This window comes from Panthera onca, chromosome C2, assembly GCF_046562875.1.
Source record: "Panthera onca isolate mPanOnc1 chromosome C2, mPanOnc1 haplotype 2, whole genome shotgun sequence".
In the NCBI taxonomy this organism is placed as follows: Eukaryota; Metazoa; Chordata; class Mammalia; order Carnivora; family Felidae; genus Panthera; species Panthera onca.
This window is the reverse complement of record NC_138347.1, coordinates 109,635,298-109,658,399: the sequence shown is the minus strand read 5'-3', so window position 1 is coordinate 109,658,399 and position 23,102 is coordinate 109,635,298. Positions and strand designations below refer to the sequence as shown.

The window sequence follows — 23,102 nt, the reverse complement described above, 5'->3', positions numbered from 1 at the left end:
GCAGTGAACATACATACACAAAAGCAAGCTTTTTTTCTGAACCTGCACTGCAAATGTTAATTACAGCTGCAAATGAGCAATTGTATTGATGGGTTGTACTCAATGCTCTATTTCAGATGTTCTTCAGGAACCCAAAACTGAAGATATAATAGCAGTGCAGAAAGCAAAAACACTGTACCGATCTTGTATAAATGAATGTAAGTGCTCTTCCTTGTATTTCATTAAGAGTGTGCCAAAATATGCAAAGACTTCATAAGGAATTTATTTTCATTGTTTCCAAAAGCCGCTATTGATAGCAGAGGCGGAAAACCTCTACTCAGTCTACTACCAGATATATATGATTGGCCCGTAGCAACAGAAAACTGGGAGCAGACCTATGGTAAGGTGATTTTCATTCTTTTTTAAAAATATAATTTCCATATAGAATCTATATTATTATAGTATCACATTAATGCACCGAAACTTCTAAAAGTATTCTTCACCTTTCTTTGCTTTAGGTCCTTCTTGGACAGCTGAGAAATCTATTGCACAGCTGAATTCTAAATTTGGGAAAAAAGTCATTCTTAATTTTTTTGTTGGCACTGATGATAAGAACTCTGTGAACCATATAATTCATGTAAGTTTGTGGGCTGACAGCCAAGTTAGCTTTAAATTGTTAATAAAATTTCTGCATACATTGTTGTTGTTGGTATTTAGAAATAATGCATATTCTCATTTGAATTGCATGAGCAAGATAGTAATAAATTTGTGCTCTGTCCCTGAAACCTGGATTCCCAATTTTGAAAGTATTCTCTTAATGCTGTGGTCGTGTCTCCCTTCTGCTACCTTAGGTTTGATACTGCTTTCTTCATAAAATAAATTAAAGAAATGAAAGGGCCCCCTAATTTGAAACAGCACCTGATTTCTCCATATGCTCATGAAAGGAGCATAGTTTGGTTTACATTAGTAATGCAAATCTGGAAACCAGAAATTTCCAATTGCTTCCCAAAAGAACACAGAAAAGGGATTTGGGGGATTTTGGGGTGGGGGAGTGGGTTTTTTTTGGTTTTTTGTTTGTTTTTTGAGAAAAGGATTTTGAGTACAGTTTTGGCTGTTACTAAAGAATATCTGAACTTTTTTCTCAGTGAAGGTAAATAAAATACCGTTCTTTTAAAATCAGTGTTTTAGATTTTTTTCCCCTCATGTAAGCCATTCATTTAGGTTTACTTAAGGTGTCACCTAAGATGAAATTAATACTTAATGAGTATGTTTGGAATGGACTAAAATATTTACAGAGCTTTATTTTTGGTCTCCTTGTAAAAGAAAGTACCCCAAAAGTTGCAAGACACAGATTCATATTTATGTCACTATTGTATAAATCTTTATGGCCATTTTTATTAAAATCATGAAAGGAATTGAACCCAGCTGTCTTCTACAGTGGGCCCCCTTCTCCCTTCTGGAATTCACTCCTTTGGCTCTTCAGTACCAGCATCCTGCATGATCACCATGAAGAGATTTCCTAGGGAGAGTGGAGAGGTTGGAAAGGGGGCAGAGCCCTATCTGTGGTGACACCTTCTGGCTCTTTCCATACTAATCCTCTGGGTTCTGTTTCTTTTGTATTGTCCTGGGCTCTTTACAGCTGCTGGGTTTCTCACTTTAACCCATACATGCCCTAGTTTGCCCCATACCCATCAAATCATGCGGTGCATAGGAAGCAATCTCGCAAAGCTGCACTGTGTCCAGGTGGCTCTCCAGGTGGTCCAGTGGACCAGACACACTCGAGCAGAGACTAGTTTCCTCTTTCACACACTCTGCTGTCAGCTGGGTCTGCTCAAGTGTTGAGCAGAGCAGGAGAGAACCGAGGAGGAGTCTCCCCTACCCCCCACCCCCAGGGAAGGGAATCTCAAAAAAATCTCTGGCAAGATTTCCACTAGAGAAACAGTTGTAGAGTTACCACAGAGGTTTCCACTTTTTTGGTTTTTTCTCATCCCCATTAAGGGTGGGAGAAGAGAATGTCTTCCAGGAGAGCATATTAGAATCTCAGGAAGCCAAATGTCCTGTAAATGTGTAATTTAGAAACTTCCAAGTCCTAGATTCTAACATGTTTTTGTCCACCTGCACCTTTGGTTTTGCATTAAAAAATTCTTCCTGGTGTATTTCGTTCAAGTTTCTTTGGTTTTCCTCAAATACCTGCAGCATACTCTTCCAGATTACCTAACTACCCATCACTGTAAAACTGCCAAGTAGTATGGAAACCAGTGCCTAATTTGTATTCACTCATTGTCTGACTGTTGTTACCCTTATAAACAGCAAGAACACTAGGCTCTTGCTCATACATAGACATGCTTGTATTTTTTCCAACTGTCCCACATCAACTGAATGGTTTATTTTCTTCTTGGTATATTTTTTACAGATTGATCAGCCTCGACTTGGCCTCCCTTCCAGAGACTACTATGAATGCACTGGAATATACGAAGAGGTAAACAAACAAACAACAACAGAAAGCTACAGAAACAATTGATGTAAACTTATAAATGCCGAAAAAGATTAAGGCCAAATTTAAACTTAATATACATACTAGTGAGCTTCCTTGGACTGAATGCATACTCTCAGCAGAATGAATCAAAGTCCTTTTTTTTTTTTTTTTTTTTTTAAATTTAAAAAAAAAAAATTTTTTTTTGACATTTATTTATTTTTGAGAGAGAGAGACAGAGACAGAGACAGAGACAGAGCGTGAGAGGGGTAGGGGCAGAGAGAGAGGGAGACACAGAATCTGAAGCAGGCTCCAGGCTCCGAGCTGTCAGCACAGAGCCCGACATGGGGCTTGAACCCACAAGCCGTGAGATCATGACCTGAGCTGAAGTGGGACACTCAACCTACTGAGCCACCCAGACGCCCAAAAGTCCTTTTTTTTTTAAATGTTTATTTATTTTTGAGAGAGAGACAAGAATGTGAGTGGGGGAGGGGCAGAGAGAGAGGAAGACACAGAATCCAAAGCAGGCCCCAGGCTCCCAGGTGTCAGCACAGAGCCCAACGCTGGGCTTGAACTCACAAACTGCAAGATCATGCCCTGAGCCAAAGCTGGATGCTTAACTGACTGATCCACCCAGACGTTCCATGAAAGTCTTTTAAGGAATAAGGAAACTTGAAATTCCTTATTTGTGTCTTGATTTTTACTATTTAAGTCATATGACCCATTTTGAAAAGTGAATTATAAGTGTTTCATTTCCTCTATAAATTGAGTCATTTAAAAAGTAAATGGAACTGCCCAGGTGGCTCAGTTGGTTAAGCACCTGACTCTTGATCTCAGCTCAGGTCTTGATCTCAGTTCAGGGTGGTGATTTCAAGTCCCATCCTGGGCTACACACCCAGCATGGAGACTACTTAAACAAACAAACAAACAAACAAAAACAGATAATCATGGTCTAGGGCAGTGCCAGTGAGGTTCAGGGAATGGTCCAGTATGAGAATGAGACACATCATACTCTATAGTGCCCTTTCAGAACCAGTCACCAGATGTGACTTTCAGAGGACTACCTAGGAAGGAGCATCGGGTTCAGACAAAGCTTTGCAGCCACTTTCTGACTCTAACATTGGTCAGGGAGCCAGGGAGCATCATACGCCACAGAACTGGGGGGTATTCTAGAATGCTTTGTATTATGCCCTCACACTGATGTTTGTGTGCCTGTGCTTATTGATGTAAAACACAACACAAGACAAACCCAGCAATGGGACATATAATTAGATATTTGGGGAAGATGTTATAAATGTTTTCCTCATAATTGTTTGGTAACTCAGAAGTAAGTTTATGTTTGATGATCCTGATGGGTTATAAGGTAGTGATATGGCTGAAATGACTTCATAGCGAAAATTATTAGCTAAATATGTTGGTGCCAAGCATTTATTTTGCCTAATTATTAAGTTCAGATAACATGGAATCAATCCACTGTAAAGTGCCTTTTTGAGCAGCTACACAACATTGAAATGAAGAAAAAGATACATTATAAAAGGCGACTACTAGTAGCACAGACGTCAAATGGAGGTGGGTTATTTGGGTTCATTATCATCTAGTAACTGTGTGGGCTGTAGCTATTACAGGCTTTATGAGCTACTTCCTGCTGCAGAGTTGAGGGTGATTGAGGAATTTTGGCTCATTATGTTACACTGTCATCATCATGAACTGGAATGTTTCTCATATTCAGGATTGTGTCCTAAAAAACATTAAATTTTTCCAATCCTAAAAATATGTCAGGTTTTTTTTGACCTCTAATGTCTCTGATATCAGGGACTACCTGGCAGTCAGTGTATTTGGGGGGAAATTTATTCCCCCCCCAAAAAAAAGCAGTTCTTAGGATGATGGTGTATTTGTGTGTTTTGGATTCAGTGCTGTCTTGTAATCTAGAACAGGTCACACACTGGCCATCATAGACTTGAGTCTGACACAGAGGCATTTTTGTTTAACCCGCAGTTTTGTTTTGTTTTTTAAGTTTGGATTAGTTGCCAATATTGTTAACAATATTGTAAGATAACGATATTGTAAGATCTGCGAACCTAGATTTCTTGATAAATTAGTAGGGTTGGAAACCCTAGGCCTGCGTTCCCAGGTGGCAGCTTTTGAGCAGGGCCGTGGTGCCTGCTGCTTTCCATAGTGCACTTGTTCTTCAGCCTTGAGCAGTCATTTAGATGATTACTGGGTTATATGGACTTCCTGGTCCCTGTGTGCCCTTGAGTTTGTAAATTAGTTGGGTTCTGGCTAAGCTACGGTAACAGAGACCTAAAAATACTGAAGCTCCAACCAGAGAGAGGCTTATTTCTATCTCCTGTTGTAATACAGAAGGAGGCGGGCAGTCAGGGGAGGAAGGAAACACTGCTCCATGGGAGTGGCTGAGACCACAGCTTCTTTGACCACCTTATTGCTCTAACATTAAGTCTTCTCATGTTTTATATTAGTCTGTTTGGTCAGAGTTGGTTCGCCAATGCTCTGTTCACATTTCCTGCCACGAGGAAAGAAAAAAAAAAAGATTTCTTTTTATGTAAATGATGCAGAAGTTGCATACATTCCATTGGTTAGAACATTGCCATGTGGCCACAGCTAAATTCTAAGTATTCTGGGAAATGTAGTCTTAAGCTGGGTGGCCATGTGTGTGCCTTTTAACATGTGGTTGACAGGGAGGAAAGCTCTATTACTAAACAGAAGAAGGGAATTTTGGATGCCAAAGACATAAGAGTAGGACTTTATACTAGGAAGGTTCTTTAAATGAGCAAACGATAGGGAAAATCCAGCAGCATTGGCATTTACAGCCAGGAAGTTACCGGTTCAAATTAGGTTCAAATTAGCAAGCGTGCTTGCTGCCTTGCCCCGCTTCCATAAATAGGGCTATTGGTAATTGTACCCTTTCCTGCTAACATCAGGCCCCAGAATACTTCTCAACTCAGTGCTCCAGCTCCAAGCAACCAGTCGAAGGGGGGTTGGCATATGGGATAAAATCTAATTTTCATCCTGGAAATGGATAATTACTAGAATATTTGTGGACCCTCCCCCTCTTTTCAAATCCATTAACTGCATGGGGCGGGGGGATTTCAGGGGGAGAACAAAGAATATGTGTGAACACAGAAGAAATTCCATTTTTTTCCTTATTGCCCTCATGATATATGCTACTCTCTCCCAGCCACACCTACCTATAATCCCTCACTTAGTGTCTATTCTGTATCCCTAGCCAGCTCTCAAGTAAATGTTAATTCTAATTTTCCCACTACCTTGCTATCTCTGAAAAAAGTTGACCCCTGTGAATACTTTTTCCTTAGTGTTGTATTGTTTCATGAAAAACAAATGATGAAAAGGATAGAGTAATGAAATAACATCTAGTGGAAAAGTTATAAAACTAGAAGAAATCTTAATATCATTGTATCAGTGTAACACTGGTCTTCATTGATTTTCTCACTTATAGGCTTTTATATATCTGTTCCCTTGCCTGGAGTACTGTTCGCATGCCTGCCACCTGCCCAGCCCTCTCTCTTCCTTTTCTCCTCACCCTTTCAATCTAAGTTTAAATTTTATTTCCTCATGAAGGCCTTCCCTGGAACTTGTAACTAGACAAAAATACCTTTATGTTCCCATAGCGCATGGATTTCTGGATACTTTTTTATTTAATGTCATTTCCCCCCCCCAGGAAAGTGTAGAATTAGTGGCAACAGTGGCATGTCTCACTTATTCTTTGCTTCATTTCTAGTGTCCAGCTTGGTTCCTGACCCTTATTAGTTATCAAATGAATACTAAGTGAATCAGGGGATGAACGGAATCAGTAGATGAACAGTTGAGGGGGAAGATGGCAGGGAAGAGAGGAAAGAAAAGGAAGGTAGAAACACCCAATCTCTTAGAGCTCCCTCCTAGTTCCTCACCTTGATTTTGGGGCAAGTGTGAACTCTAGAATATCAGTGGCTAATGGACTATATTTCCTAAGTATCTTACAAACATCCTATAAACGATGTATCCCTCTTCCTCTTTTTAATGTCTATTTCTTTCTCTGCTACACTTTCAGTTTGTCTGAGATATATTCACATAGTCAGTGGGCCCCATACTTTTGCATTCCACATTATTTTATTGGAAATAACCAAGAGAAGTTTTGAGGATTGGCATGAGGTCACCAAATTTTACCAGGAAAGGGGCTCCATCTTTGACTAGAGAAGCCTGGCTTCCTTGCCAGTCACTCTAACCAGTGATTTTCAAACTATAGTGTGGAGTCTGATTCTGCAGTTATGCTTCAGGGGCAGGGTAATGAGGGAGGGTCACATCCCCTCTTTGATCATAAAGACCCTAAACATATATCTTGATCAGATCATTACCTAAGCCCATTTCCCCAGATCCTTCTTGGCTCCTCTTTGAGGATATCCAGCTCATTCAAGAAGTCTTCCTCATAATCCTAAGCTAAACTTATCACGAACAATGGAAACAGCACCTACTATGAAAGCTCATTCTGCTTCATAGAAATGTGTTTGTGGTGTGTGTGTGTGTGTGTGTGTGTGTATGTATGTGTGTTTGCTTTTGATACCCTCCAAATGGAATTTTTGTGTTGTGATAATTGTATGGCATTCAAAACAGTAAAATGCTTTGTGTCATTACACTACTAAGTAATGAAAATAGATGATGCATTTTTTTTCCCAAGAACTATCTCTCACCTCCTTCCTCAAAGACAAAACCTATTTTTCTCTTGTTAAAAGGCCTTCTTCCTTTTCAAACTTATTATGTGCTTTTATTCTGGCAGTTTTAAATGTTATATTTTGAGAAATGCATATGATATTCATCTGGTTATCTTTCTGAACTTAAATACCTCTGTTCCTTTTCATTTTCTGTACTTTCTGTCTCACTTAAAGAAGAGAACATGCCCTATGATAATAGAAACCAAAGATGTATATTCTAATATTTCGTACATGACACATTCATATGTTTTCTTAACAATTAAGGTTACTCATGCACAGACTTTAAGAACTAAATGGGACATTAGAGGATTTAGTCCAAACTCTTCTCTTACAAATGAGGAAACAGAGACCCAAAGAAGTAAAATGACTTGCTTAAACTCACAGATTAAAAGATCCATGTGTCAGTTAAGAACATTAATTGTAGGGGCGCCTGGGTGGCTCAGTCGGTTGAGCGTCCGACTTTGGCTCAGGTCATGATCTCACAGTTCATGGGTTCAAGCCCCGTGTCGGGCTCTGTGTGGACAGCTCGGAGCCTGGAGCCTGCTTTGGATTCTGTGTCTCCCTCTCTCTCTGCCTCTCCCCCTGCCTCTCCCCTGCTCACACTCTGTTGCTCTCTGTCTCTCAAAAATAAATAAATTGAAAGAAAGAAAGAAAGAAAGAAAGAAAGAGAACATTAATTGTAAGTAATAAAACCTACTCTGATTAATTTGAATGGCACACTACTACCCTACAGGACAGAAGTTGAGATTTGAAATAATTCTGTCCATTCTAAGGGTATAGTTTCTATGCAAGGAAAACAATAGGAAAGATACACATTACCCATAAAAGATAATCATCCTATCCATAATTTTTCATTGGAACCAGCCTTATGTGAGAAAGTTCTTGTATATTGATTGAGTCACTGAAACGAATGATGGCATGAATTTTCTTAAGAAGCCACTCACCTTCAGAAGAGTCTCCCAACTCTGTATTTGAGGATAAATTGGAACAGTTTTCAAAGCTTCCCTTTAATTACCTCTAGATTATCAAGGCTAATTGTTACCTTGTCCTGTTTTGTAAAGAAATCTGTAGGTTAGCCACACCAAATATTTGAACATAATTGGGTTATAGATATGTTTACTTATGCTCCGTGTTTGTCTGAGAAAGTAGAATAAGCCAGAGTAGCAGTTTCCAAACCTAAGACCTCTTTGTGTGTGTCAATAGCAGGGCTCTGTGTAGCCACACCTTCTTGCCTACATGCTTCAAGACAATCCATCATGATTCATTTTACTTGCTTACACATCAACAAAATATTTATTTGAACAGAGCATTTCAGGGCTAAAAGAAAAGTGAGCAAACCACTGGTCTAGCAGATGAGAACCAGAGGAGATGGGGCAGAAATTGGAAATTAGAAGCCACAGGATATAGTGCTATAGGGGCACAGGAGGGAAGAAGGAGTCCAGAATCATGAACAAATTCAATCCTCTTAGGAAAACTGAGGGCTCATGAAAATGGAGATGTTTGAGGGATGAGGATAGAGGACTTGGAACATGGCCAGGACGGTTGGAAGCCAAAAAGAGATGACCCAGGGTCTGTGTGTCTGAATAAGAGAAAATGCAGACCGGGAAAGAAGGAAGGAACAAAAGCTGAGGTTTGCAATCCTTTCAATGAGCAGGCGCAAGCTGGAATTGAGTTAAACCTACAGAGGATTTTGTTTGCTCACTTACCCAAAATACAAGCAGAGAGAAACTGTTCCAGACTTGGGCTGAGAATGGAAGTCTGATGACATAGGAAGTGAGGGAAACTTACTTAATGTACTTAAAATTTACCTTCATTTTTTAATGTATTTTTTAATTTTTTAAGTTTATTTATCTATTTTGAGAGAGCAAGAGAGAGAGTGCACACGAGCAGGGGAGGGGCAGAGAGAGAGGGAGAAAGAAAGAATCCCAAGCAGGCTCCACACCATCAGCGCAGAGCCTGATGTGGGGCTCAAACCCATGAACTGTGAGATCATGACCTGAGTGGATCATGATGCTTAAGTGACTGAGCCACCAGGTGCCCCAAAATTCATTTTTTAAAATCAGTAGATATTTATTGAGCTTCTACTATGTGACAGATATTTTTCTAGGTGGCAGATATACCAAGGAAACAAGGCAGAAAAGTTCCTGTTCACCTAGAACCCATGTTCTGATGTCAAGAGATAGAAAGCAAAGAAACAAGTAAATAATATAAGGAAATAAGATAAATGCAGACAGTAGTGTTATAAAGGAAACAAAACGGTGATACAAGGTGAGTGACTGGGGATAGGGGTCGGTGGAGAATTTAGATGTAATTTGGTTTGGTTTTTAAAAAGATCACTCTGGCCGCTGCTTGGCTGACTTGATAAAACAGATTCTGCAAGGGAAACTGCTGACCTCATTTTGTCCTTTCTGGGCACCAGGTGACTAACAGTCAGGAGATTGTACCCAGTCCAGGCATCTGTATTTAACAAAATGTAAAGGAGCTTTTAAACTTGAGACTTAGTGAATATGACAAGAATATGTGAATATGACAAGACTTGTCTTGGCATGTGTGGCACTGACAAGAGAATTTTTTGAGATGGATTGAACGTGGTTTATAAAAGGAACTACATACAGCTTCTCAAACATCTGCAATAAGCCTTAGAAGTTACACAATAAGTGCTCACATCAGTCTCTAGGTTCTCCTCATTCATAATCTGATGAAAGCCCCCAAAGAGTCCCCATGCTGGTCTACAGTGGATCCTCTGGAGTCTGGTGTTTCTCCTTCTCAGACTGGGTGCTCTTTCTCAATTCTGTCTGCGGTCCCTGCAGGGGAGCAGGTCTCTAGTGCAACAGGTGCGTGCTCCCTGACAATGATGTTTAAGCGGTCAAAAAAATAACAAGCCTTTTTGATGGGAAACCTGTCTTTCCCACTTGGTGTGTCCCCTGTGTGTTCCTTCAGGAAACTTTCTGTGGAGCATTATTAAAAATCTCTGGGCATCCAAATGTCCATTGATGGATGAATGGATAAAGAAGATGTGGTATATATATATACAATAGAGTATTACTCGGTAATCAAAAAGAATGAAATCTTGCCATTTGCAACTACGTGGATGGAACTGGAGGGTATTATGCTAAGTGAAATCAGTCAGTCAGAGAAAGACAAATATCATATGACTTCACTCATATGAGGACTTTAAGAGACAAAACAGATGAACCTAAGGGAAGGGAAACAAAAATAATATAAAAACAGGGAGGGGGACAAAACAGAAGAGACTCATAAATATGGAGAACAAACTGAGGGTTACAGGAGGGTTTGTGGGAGGGGGGATGGGCTAAATGGGGAAGGGGCATTAAGGAATCTACTCCTGAAATCAATGTTTCACTATATGCTAACTAATTTGGATGTAAATTTTAAAAAATAAAAAATAAAAGTAAAAAAAAAAAGTGAGGAAAACTTCAAAAAAAAAAATCCCTGGGCATCAGTAGATAAGAATAGCACAGTTCGATGACTTCTCAGTCATCTCCACATGACTCCTCTAGAAAAGGGAACGCAGAAAATTGGTAAGAGCTGGGTGTCCCAGGACAGAATCTTTGGAAGTGAAACCCTGATCCTTAGGTTGTTGTTGCCCTCAGGTACCCAAATATCAGCCAATCTAACTAGAAAGCTATCTGTTCCTCCCTGGGTCTTGCTGTTGTTCATAAACAAAGATGCTAAATTTTGAAGGACAATAGTAACATGTCATGCTCTTTTTCTCTTTGGCAACCAACAAATACCAGCTTTGTTCTAAGCAGGAGAAGTCCAATTTCTGAACAGAGCCAATTTATAAGTACCATTTTTTGGCCCTGCAAAATGAAGATAGTTCTAATTAGAGTGACAATTCATGGTCTTGGATGTTAGTAAATATCGTCCCATTGATAATATGTAATTTAAAAATTCACAAAGCTATTATTACGAATTTTACCATAAAACCATGTGAAACCAATGATCATCTCTGAACCTGCTATTATAGGAATTGGGATGTACAAAGTTTTATTTTTAAAAGGAGGGCTCTGTAGATATTTAGGTGGATTCTTTTTTTAAAAAAAAAAGTTTTTTGATGTTTATTTATTTTTGAGAGAGAGACACACACAGAGTGTGAGTGGGAGAGGATCAGAGACAGAGAGGGAGACACAGAATCCAAAGCAGGCTCCAGGCTCTGAGCTATCAGCACAGAGCCTGATGTGGGGCTCGAACTCACAAACAGTGAGATCAGACCTGAGCCGAGGTCAGATGCTCAACAGAATGAGCCACCCAGGCGCCCTGATTCTTTTTCACATAAAGGATTCACTGTGTGAAGGCTTAAACAAGGCCACCTTATGACCACTGGCTGTGACCCTTGTCCTAGTAACTAATTGCTCTTTCAGTAACAAAAAAGAAAAATTGAATTTCAATTTTAAAAATATCCTGGCCAATGTACTATTTAAATGTTAAAATATACGTTGATTACTTTCTCCCCAAATCATGACAATTACTATCATTTGGCATATTACATATCTGTAAGTATCTCAGGGAAGAATATTAAAACCTTAGAGTAGAATCACATCTTGTAAAAAGGATTTAACAGCAGGAGTAAGCTTGGGTTCTGACAGCTACTAGATAAATTTGGAAGCCAGGAAAGATAATCAAGATACTAAGACACACATTTTAATCAGTCACATTGGAGTAGTTGCCAGGTAATGGAGCTCATTAAAGGAGGTAGTGTATTCCATGTAGCTGTATTAAATATTCAAGAATCCCAGAGATTGGTGATATCATATGCTTCCAGTTTTCTGGGAAACCTTACCAGCTCAGCAGACTGGAAGCACCATCCAGAGTTCTTGTGCTTGCCTTATGCCAAGTTCTAGAGTCTTTAAATGAACCTGTAAAGATAAAGATACTGGAGTAGAACCAGTTTGCAGCATCAGTGAAGGGCAGGAGAGCGTTCTTGTTACTGCTTTCTTACCTCATTACCAAAAAAAGCATCCTACAAAATCAAAAGGAATCTCAGCAGACTGATACTGGAAAATTCAAATTACCATTTCCTTCATAGTCAGTAGTAATTCCCTGCTGAATGCAGATGAATTTATATGATTAGAAATATGGTTAATTCAAAACGCTGCATGCTTATACTTTGGAATAGTTGGTCCCGTGAGATGTGAAATCAGACATATTTGTTTACTTCAAAGAGAAACAAGAATTCTGATTACCTTTTAATAGGAAAAGAATGACTTGGTGAGAATATACATAAAAACATCCTTTTATCCCTGTTGCCTTAGTGATTAGGTTTTTAATACAGGCTCACAGCTGAAAAAATAGTTTGTTCTATTGAGTAGCAGTTCCAAGAAAAGAGATGCTAGCTGGATACCCCAGCATCACGGGGTATCCATGAAAAGAGAAACCCTCTCCCTGGGGAACTGTTTACTTAGCATTTAGTGAAGGTCATAGAATGCCAGTATCTAAACCTTACTTTAAGTCGTCCTCTTGATTTTCAAATTGATAATACCTGTACATCTTGCTTGATAAAATATTTTTTTATTTGCCTGTAGGTTTTATGTTTGATCCTCTTAATGAGTCACTACAAATTCAGATGCGCCTTTTGTACTCACAGTGAATATAAGTGTGCTCCTTTCACTGATAATCAATAAGTAAGGATATTAAACCCTCTTGAAACTACAAAGTGTTTAGCACTGTATAACCTCCCTTCGTATTTACCCTTCGAATACTTCAAATGAGTATTAGAAGCACAGAAGTGCCCATTAACCGCAGACTTGTGTGGCATGACTTCCCTAATCATGGTTGTCTGTTTGTCATTAAGCTGGTGCTAGGAACTTGAATTTTGAGTAAATTTTACGGGGTGGGATCATAATTTATTTTAATTGCTGATGGATAATAATGGCTGAATAGCAATGGGTTGAAATCTACATAAGTGGTATTCAATTTCCTGGTGTTGATGCCACTCTGAATTTGAGTAAGGCATTATATATTCTGTAAAAGGTTGATAATATAACTAGTTTATGGCTTACCTTCTCAAAGTTAAAATGCATGTGAAGATAAAATGGAAAGAATTTAAGTCCTTAGAAAAGCGCAAATATCCAGATATAGAAATTTTACATTGTGAGCCAAATTATGAGCACACAGTCTCATTTGCTGCTTAGACAACAGCAGCAAAAACAACAAAAATAAACAAAAAACAAATGCTTGGCCAAAGAAAAGATCTAAAGATGTCCTGATAATGTTATATGAGTTTGTGGCCATCTCTTCAAGAACATTTGAAAAGGACATACATAAGCATAGAAAATCTGAGAATGGAATTCAGTATAAGAATTTATTATTATTCAGGAAAAAATGCTAGGTTATTGCTTATCAAGTGTTTTTGCAACTGCATTCTTAGTAAGGCAATTTAAAATAACTTGATAATGAATAGAAAATTATAGAATTCCCAAATCAAATAGTGATAAATTACTTGGTACCTTCAAATGATACTTTTTTTGTTCTGCTCTAATTCAAACACATGATGACTTTCTAAGAATTTGTGCAGGTCATTTCTTTTTCTTTTTCTTTTTTTTTTTTAAATTTTTTTTAATGTTTATTTATTTTTGAGAGACAGAGCGCAAGTGGGGAAGGGGCAGAGAGAAAGGGAAACACAGAATCTGAAGCAGGCTCCAGGCTCCAAGCTGTCAGCACAGAGCCTGATGTGGGGCTTAAACTCATGAACCTTGAGATCATGACCTGAGCCGAAGTCAGACACTTCACCAACAGAGCCACCCAGGCGCCCCTGGGCAGGTCATTTCTTTTAGGATTTAGAAAATGATATCTGTTTTACTGCGCTTTATGTGTTACCAAAAATTAATAAATTTTAAGTTAAATCGTCATGCTAAATATTTAGAATGTTCTCCGACAGTTCATTGTTATTTATTTCTTGCAGGCTTGTATAGCATACGTGGATTTTATGATTTCTGTGGCCAGATTGATCCGTAAGGAGAAAAGACTGCCCATCGATGAAAACCAACTTTCTTTGGAAATGAAGAGAGTTATGGAATTGGAAAAAGAAATTGCCAATGTAAAACACATTTTCTTTAATACACTAAATTTTCACCACTCTTTTTTTCTTTTCTCCTCTCTATCATATTTTAAAGGTAAAATGTGCAACTTTGTAACCAACTGGTAAGAATGCATAGCTCAGTAATGAATCATTGACTTTATGAGGACCTTTGAAACTGTAGAATTTTGTAGTAAACTGGGTTCCTGATAGCCAGGAGGCATACTAAGTTTGGCAAATATTAAACTAGATACCCTTAATTACTTATTATAAGTGGATTATACCAAAAGCCTATTTGCAGTCATTTGTTGAAATGTCCTTGAGATTCAGGGCACATGCAATTGCTATGTATAGTTTTCCTTTGCTTTATTTTAAAGTTTAAGGTGATCACAGAGATTGACTATCCTTTTGCTTAGAAATACTAGTCCCTGAATATGACCACATGACAGTGTGATGTTACTGAGTTCAGACCACCAGGTTGGCTCAAAGGGTCTGACAGGCAAGGTTTAGCAGCAAAGTCCACAGGGTGTTTTCCTGAGTTTCCTCTAGTTTCAGATGAACCCTTGGAGTCTGAATTGGCACTTTCTTTTTTTTTTAATTTTTTTTTTTTAATGTTTATTTATTTTTGAGACAGAGAGAGACAGAGCACGAACGGGGGAGGGTCAGAGAGAGAGGGAGACACAGAATCGGAAGCAGGCTCCAGGCTCTGGGCCGTCAGCCCAGAGCCCGACGCGGGGCTCGAACTCACGGACCGTGAGATCATGACCTGAGCTGAAGTGGGACGCTTAACGGACTGAGCCACCCAGGCGTGAATTGGCACTTTCTTGTCTGACTTTGCTCTGACAAGAGTCTGCAGTCTCAAGGAGTGAATTCTGTCTAAGCAGTATCAAGGTTATTGATTAAACACATGGTCAGGTTCAGTCTAGAATCTACAGACCTCTCTCTGACATTGCAAACAACAACCCGTGTTCCTAAATCCCCATGTGCTTGCCACTGCCCTCAGCATCTTGAAGACTAAAGATCTTTGAGGGCTATTTTAGCTTTCCTGGAGCTACATGCGACCAAAAATCTCCAATCAGAGCCAGACTTTGCTTGGAGCTGCAGCTGGATGAATGGCATTTGGATGGGTTACATGTGATTCTGTGCTGGACACAGAATGGTGAGAGGAGAATAGTTTATTGCACTGGGTTTTTACCACTTGGCCGTTCCCAGACCATGTCGTCCTTTGATCAGCCTTAGCTCTGTGATAGTTGTATCTTACCTCAAAATTATTTGTGTCTTTGTTTTTCCTTCTCTCTTAAATTCAGGTTGGGGTGAGGTCTTAGTCTTGTTTGAATCACCTGTGTATCTCTAACAGAATCCGGCTATGTATTGCATTCAGGAGATGTTCAATAAATAATTTTTTTTTTAAGTAGTGAATAAATAAGTACCTAAAAGGGAAATTGGAGCCATTGTCACCGAGAAATAATTCCCATATTAAACTTCTACCTTTCGTCTCTCCTCACTTAAAATTGACTTTGCTAATTTCAACCACTAGTTGAGGAGTTGCTACTACGATTTTCTTTTTTGGTTGAGTGAAAAATAAATAAACAAGTAAATAAAACTGGATGCTGTTGAGTATAGTGTGTTAAACTAATTAGGTGGGATAGGAGTCACAAAAATAGAAGGTGCTGGCACTCTCCTCATATGACTGTGGTGTACACTAGGAATTTTCTCTCTTACTGGCTTTAAATTCTTGCAGAAGTCATTATGGTTTTTGGTTTGTTTTTGTTTTTGTTTTTCCTGTCTGGATTTTACCTGGGACGCTGGATAGTGGCAATGAGGAGGTGGGAGAGAGTATTTGAGAGCTGCATTGGAGAAGACTGTATTTGAGAAAGTTATCATATAAAACAACCACAGCAACAACTGAGCTGGCCATGACCCTTAAAAAGAAAGAGGCCTGTGGACACTGTCTGTGTGGTTCAGCAGTTGTCAAAGTATAAAAAGATTTTGAAGAATTTTATATTCGACATGGCAGCCAAATAGTGATGATTATTACTAAATATACTTAAAATCTCCTAAATTTCACTTCTCTTTTTGATATCAATTTATTTTAACCATTAAACAAGTATACAAAATAGAGCTTGAATTATGTTGTACCTATTCCATACTTCTTTTTCCTTCATATAGAGTTATATTTTTCTAAATCATTCTTAGTTCTAAAACAATGATCAAAAATTAAATCCATAGGCTACAACTAAATCTGAAGATCGGAATGATCCAATGCTTCTTTATAACAAAATGACATTAGCCCAGCTCCAAAATAACTTTTCACTAGAGATCAATGGGAAGGTAAGTACCAAGTTTTATGTGCTCTGTTATTGTGCCATTTCTAAAATTATAACATTGAAATATAGTTGGTTAAAATTCAGTGATTATTTACTTTTTGAAATAAATTGAATGTCAAAATGAATTTAGAGGACACCAACCATTTGACTTGATGACAAGACTGGGGGAAAAAAAAACATGTGAAATCATTGTATTATATTTAGTTAGAGTGAATTTCAAATTAAAATTCCTTTCAAGGCAGCTATGCAATGATATTAGACTATTGTAACAAAAAGTTTGGAAAACATTAAACTGGAAAATCCTTCTGAAATACAACTGTATAGCCATTGGACTTGGCCAGTCAAATAATAAAGCCACTAGATTTCTTTTTTAACTCTTAAAAATGATAATTTATTTATGGAACTTGCCATATTCTCATCAAGGCCATGTATCGAGATGTTCCGAGCAATAGTGGAGAAATAGAACACAAGAAATAAGAAGAAAAATCTGTCTCATAGATTCCATTTATAAACAGTTGTAATTCATTAGCCAGTACATAATAATCTCTTTTGGGGACTATGCATGTATCCTTGTGTATAAGTTCATACACATGATTGTGAAAAGTAGCAAGATCCATGGGAAAATCTACAAACCATCACATTCACTGATAGAATTCTCTTTGGCACTAATTACAGGAAAAAAAGGGAGGGGGGATACTTTGTAAAGGCATGACCTATTGTTAGGAATTTCTCACATGAAGCTGCTTAAAATAATAAGTGTTAAGGGTTTTAATAAGTATGTTTTGAAACAATGGTCCGAACTACCAAACGAAATTAAGAAAAGTATATAGTACTACATACTTAGTGATCTTTATTTTTATGTACTTCCACATCTGTGTTTTTTTCTTATATCTACTGGTGGTTGAATAACCATTCAGAGAATAACAGATAAGATTTCATCTCTTAGCAGCTCCAAAGTGTAAAAATTGCATATGCCTATAGACCCAATATTGATAGTTTCAGATGTGTTGTTTGGCTTCATTGGACCATTTGTGTTGTATCTGTGACATTACTGTACCTCTCCTACAATAGTATGCTTTCATTTATAGCAGGATCTCCACTGAGATGTATCACTGTGTTTGAATGGATTGTTTAATATCCACCTTTAAAAGATAAACACTTTATACCCATTTAAATTTTTGCATAAATGTAGGAAGCTTTATTTTATAAAGCTAAATTTCTTTTTCATTTTTTTTTTTTAATGTGAGTTAGACCAAGAAGATGACATCGAGCTTAATTTCTAGCTGTATATTCTCTATGCTTAAGGGCTTTGCTTTTGCTCTTAAATGGTTGGTTGAATGCTGCTCTTTAAATAATCATGCTACAGAACTAATTTCTATTCAGGAACTGATTGAAACAATGGAGGAAAAATCCCACGCAAATAAACTGGACATTGTGGTAATTCTATAGTGATGCAAATGACACCCTAACCATGTCTGACTCCATAAATAAATAAAACTGAATGTTTTATGCTTGCTTTTTTCCAGCCATTCAGCTGGTCAAATTTCACAAATGAAATCATGTCAACTGTGAATATTAATATTCCAAATGAAGAAGAGGTGGTTGTTTATGCTCCAGAATATTTAACCAAACTTAAGCTCACTCTTACCAAATATTCTGCCAGGTAGGTATGTCAGAGTGCCTATGTCCTCAAAATTTACATTTAATATCACTCTTTAGAAGCTTTGCAGCCTCATCTTTTCTGTTGCTGGGTGGTGGGTTTTTTTATACAGAGATCTTCAAAATTTAATGTCCTGGCGATTCATAATGGATCTTGTAAGCAGCCTCAGCCGAACCTACAAGGAGTCCAGAAATGCTTTCCGCAAGGTGAAGAAAAAATCTCTCTTTTCTTAAGACTTAACGCATAAAGAGATACATGGTTATGAAGGCTTGCCATGTGCTAGAATGTGGTGAACTTTGCCAAGAGTCAAAATGCCAAATGTTGATTATTTTGCCCATATTTTGGCTCTGTTGCCTGGGAAAGCCAGCTTTCAAGGGCTTTGCCATCCCATGATTGTCTACTCTGGCAGCATGATTGAATTGCCCTGGAAGGAGGTGCATTTGGTTATTTGAGCAGTTCGTGAGACAATACTGGCTTGGTTTTTTGTTGTGTTAAACGTAACTGCAAGGGGATCTATCTGAATAAATTTCATTTTCAGGTGCCTGTAGCACACTAGACATACAGACAGGTGGACTACATTGATGTGGACAATCCACTGAGAGTACAGCTACCTGGAGACAACCTTAAGGCTTTTTACTAGGCTGTACCTGCATTATTTAAACAATCGTCCTATTAGTGCTGTGGTGAGGGGAGAGGGCAGGAGGGATTGAAGAGGAAAAACTCTGGCAAACGTATTGATTGGTGTTATGGAAAGGAAACAACTGTTTATTTGACATTTCTAGCATTTACCCTTTGAAAGAAAATGTAGACAAAGTTTTGAAATTAAAGCCTGCAAAAATGGTCTTTTGCTCGATTTCCCTTACCTCAGTTAATTCCCTCGTTAGTACTTAAATTTATTCACATACAGTTCTTCTAAGTACTGGAAATTCAGCTAAATTATTAAAAAACTGAAATGTGTTTTCTTGTATACCAGATACCTCCCTTGTTACATAAATTGAACATTACTTCGTGTTTACGTTTATGCAGTTGTAACTGTTATATATATTTTTTTGGTTTTGGTGGAAGGGGGGCCATTTTGTTGTTGTTTTCTAAACTGTCTACAAGGGTATTCACCTGTAACGGCCCAAAGTTCCACTGGGATGTGCTGCCGAAAATATACCTTGTTTTCAGATTATTTGTAAGTAAATGCTCCAGTTGGATTACGTTTTTGTCTTGGGCAAGGACAACATGCCTTGTGAGGAGAAGCAGAATTTAGAGGACATAAAGAACAGAGTCCCTGTGAAATATGTGTTCTACCTTGCTCTGGCCATCTTCTCGTGGTCAGATGTCATTTCCTTTCTCTCGCCCTTAGGCCCTTTATGGCACAACATCAGAAACAGCAACGTGGAGACGTTGTGCAAACTATGTCAATGGGAATATGGAAAATGCTGTGGGAAGGCTGTACGTGGAAGCTGCATTCGCTGGAGAGAGTAAACATGTGGTAATGTTTTCAGCACAATACTCTTATCAGTTGATTGTTTCCATCAATGGGCAATTACAATAGTTCATAATTGGGCTAAAGTTTATTAATTGGCAGAGAATCTCTGTATCACAATTTGTGGTTATTTCTCAACCACTCTCCTCCTCCCTCTCCCAAAAGGTCTGCTTCTGTTTCTGATCTTAAAGTTGTCTAGTCCAAAACCAATCGTCCCCCTTCCCGAAACAATGTATTCAGAGTACCCACTCACTCACATGTTCTGTTGATACAGTTAATTGTAAATTCTCCTATTGGCAAGACTGACCAAGAATTAGAGTTTTCTGAAAAACTTTGAAAGTAAGGTTTTAGGGTTTATTTGAAATACCTAAAAAAGTACTCCATTTTTCATTGTTATTGAAATGAAGACCATGGAACTTAAAGGCTAAGTGAAAGAAACTATTAAAATGCTACTTTATGCTTAATTGAACTACTAACAGTGATGACAGCTACTATTTTATGTGTTTTTTTATGATAATGGAAACCATTATGTTCTTTTTTTTTTAATGTTTATTTTTGAGAGAAAGAGAGACAGAGCATGGGTGGGGGAGGGCAGAAAGAGAGGGAGACACAGAATCCGAGCTGTCAGCACAGAGCTCTACACAGGGCTCGAACTCACTAATGGTGAGATCGTGACCTGAGCCAAAGTTAGATTGAGCCACCCAGGCATCCTGAAGCCATTACATTCTAAAGATAATTTTTTCATTAATGCATATATAAGACCTATTTCACCATTAGGGTCAATAGTAGCAAGATTCCTTTGAAAACATAATTATCCACATGTATCCATTTGTTTAGGTCATGGTTTGTCTATAAATTTACATGCATTAACATATTATTGAGTCCTATAAAGGCAGCTCAAAGCCCTGTTTGTTAAAATTTGTGTTACAGAAAATTAATTCATGGCCTAAATTTGTCTTCTGTTCCTTTCATTTTAGGTTGAGGATTTGATTACACAGATCCGAGAGGTTTTTATCCAGACTTTAGATGACCTCACTTGGATGGATGCTGAGACGAAAAAGAAAGCTGAGGAAAAGGTAAAAAGAAACACAAAGCTAACTATTAGCTAACAATTGCTTTACAAGCAAAGATCAACTTGAAGTTCAGAAGAAAGAAGTTCAAGGATTGCATAAAATTAAGCAAGCTCCTTCAAGATGTCATGTTTCCAGGAACAGTTTTCGTGGATAAAGATTTGTTTCTATGATTTTTCACCTTTTATTATCTCTTTGCATCCAGCTCCTACTGTCCATGTTCAGTTCAAACCTTTGAAAGATCTACAATTTTCCTTTTTTTTTTTTTAAGGAGTCTTCAGAAAACAAGGAAAAATCTTAGATGAACGAGTAAAGAACCGAAAGATACTATCAATGGTTCATACTTCTCCTCTTTTCATAAAGCTTATGCAAAAGGACTCTACTAAAGCCTAAAAAATATCCCTTAATGTTTAATGCAGATTTCCAGCTCAAGTTTTAGAAAACATGCCTTATTTAGACTTTTATATGGCCTAGGGAGAAAAGTGTACACTTCTGTAAGTGTAAGGTGATGCATTATTTGAGTATTACATGGTGATCTACAGTTAAAGGGATGTTGAAGGAGCCTTGTTATAGCTATTCTTATCTACCCCATTGTGCACCTGTTACTGGGACTTCTCATATCTTGCATAAGAACAAAGGTGTCAGGGCTTCTGGGTGGCTTAGTCGGTTAAGTGTCCGACTTTGGCTCAGGTCACGATCTCATGGTTCATGGGTTTAAGCCTGGCGTCAGGCTCTGCACTGACAGCTCAGAGCCTGGAACCTGCTTCAGATTCTGTGTCTCCCTCTGTCCTCCCCGACTCATGCTCTGTCTCTCTCAAAAAAATGAATAAATGTTAAAAAAAATTTTTGTAAAGAATAAAGGTGTCAGATGCCTAAGGAAATCTTAGGTTTAAACTTACTACGATCATTTGTCTTGATAACTATATAAAACTAGAAGGAATATGTCCAGTGGAAATTCTATATACTTTGGCAGCACAATTCACATGCAACCTGATAATTCCTCTGTAGTTGGGATGGCAAGAAGAACAGACCATTCTTCAAACTGATACAGAAAGAGTTTATGAACCTACTATAATAAAAAACCAAGATACAGTCTAGTTCTTTCCAGGATTAAATCATGTGGAAGGACTATCTTTTTCAGTCTTCTCAAAGCTGGAGATAGGTTAGGTCTAGAATTTAGGCACCAAAGTATATCTGTCTTTTCATCACTGACTCAGAAATTCCTCAGAAATTCAGGCCGGCTCTGCTCCTTTCATGTTCTAGCTATCTTGACCTGGGTCTATTTGATGTAGCACAGCTGGATTATGCTAGATCATCATTTCCCAAGGCAGTATCATAAGCCACTGAACCCACAAGTAGTTCCCTGAAGAAGACTCTCACGGTCAAAGAATTTAGGGAACATTTCCTGTAGGAAGACTTTCCTGATCCCACGCTAGACTAGGTTACATGCTTCTAGGAGATGATTTTAAGGTACCATACCTAACACTCATTACATTGCCTGTCACTGAACTTTATGGTAGGCTCTCTGGGGGGAGAAAGTTTTTCCTAGCATTGTATTCTTAGCCCCTTACAAAGTACCTGACTCATCATAGATACTTGAATATGTATTGAATGAGAAAATAGACAAATTAATTCCTTATGCTTACAATTGGACACTTACAATTACCGAATTTTAAGCTGCAGTAAAGAAGCCTGCTTAATGTTTTTGTCACAGTATTTACCCAAAGTATTTGACAATAAATCCTTTTTATGTAGACCTAATTCTGTAGAGTTTGTGTCCCTTAGGACACTCTTTGGGGAAGTGTCTTCTAGAAAATAAAAAACCTCTGAGAAGGGGCTGATGGTAATGGGCAGTGGTGTGGAAACCTACAAGAAAATGGGCTTGGCCTAAAACAGACTTACGCATATCCTGTCTGATCCACTGCAGAACTCCTGTGCTTATGAAACAGATTTGTAGCGTAATTAAATTACTTTTTTAGGTTTTTATTTATTTATTTTGAAAGAGAGAGAAAGTGAGCAGGGGAGGGGCAGAAAGAGGGAGAGAGAGGATCCCAAGCAGGCTCCACACCATCAGCACAGAACCCGAAGCGGGGCTCAAACTCACAAACTGTGAGATCATGACCTGAGCCAAAACCAAGAGTCGGACGTTCAACTGACTGAGCCACCCAGGCGCCCTGCATAATTAAAATATTTAAGAGCAATGTAATATGATAGAATCAAAAGTCAAATATCTTTGAAAAAATGAGAGAAATAAAAAATGGAAAGATATTGCAATAGTAAACTAGTAATAAAATAATAAAAAAATAAGTAAACAATTTTAAAATAATAAAAATAAAAATTAGCAAGGGTAGTAAGC

At 38.1% G+C, this 23,102-nt stretch overlaps 1 protein-coding gene across 5 annotated transcripts in view; it reads left to right on the top strand.

Annotated features, from left to right (window-relative positions):
- Positions 1–23,102, top strand: part of MME (membrane metalloendopeptidase) — a 106,697-nt gene that overhangs the window by 44,845 nt on the left and 38,750 nt on the right. For all 5 annotated transcript variants that reach the window (XM_078432230.2, XM_060639030.3, XM_060639034.3 and 2 more), the window contains exons 5-14: positions 117–197; positions 284–379; positions 498–616; positions 2,393–2,458; positions 14,102–14,236; positions 16,445–16,546; positions 18,069–18,205; positions 18,315–18,408; positions 19,554–19,682; positions 20,654–20,752. In XM_078432230.2, the coding sequence (XP_078288356.1) occupies positions 117–197; positions 284–379; positions 498–616; positions 2,393–2,458; positions 14,102–14,236; positions 16,445–16,546; positions 18,069–18,205; positions 18,315–18,408; positions 19,554–19,682; positions 20,654–20,752 (1,058 nt within the window). The remainder of the gene's footprint in view (positions 1–116; positions 198–283; positions 380–497; positions 617–2,392; positions 2,459–14,101; positions 14,237–16,444; positions 16,547–18,068; positions 18,206–18,314; positions 18,409–19,553; positions 19,683–20,653; positions 20,753–23,102) is intronic.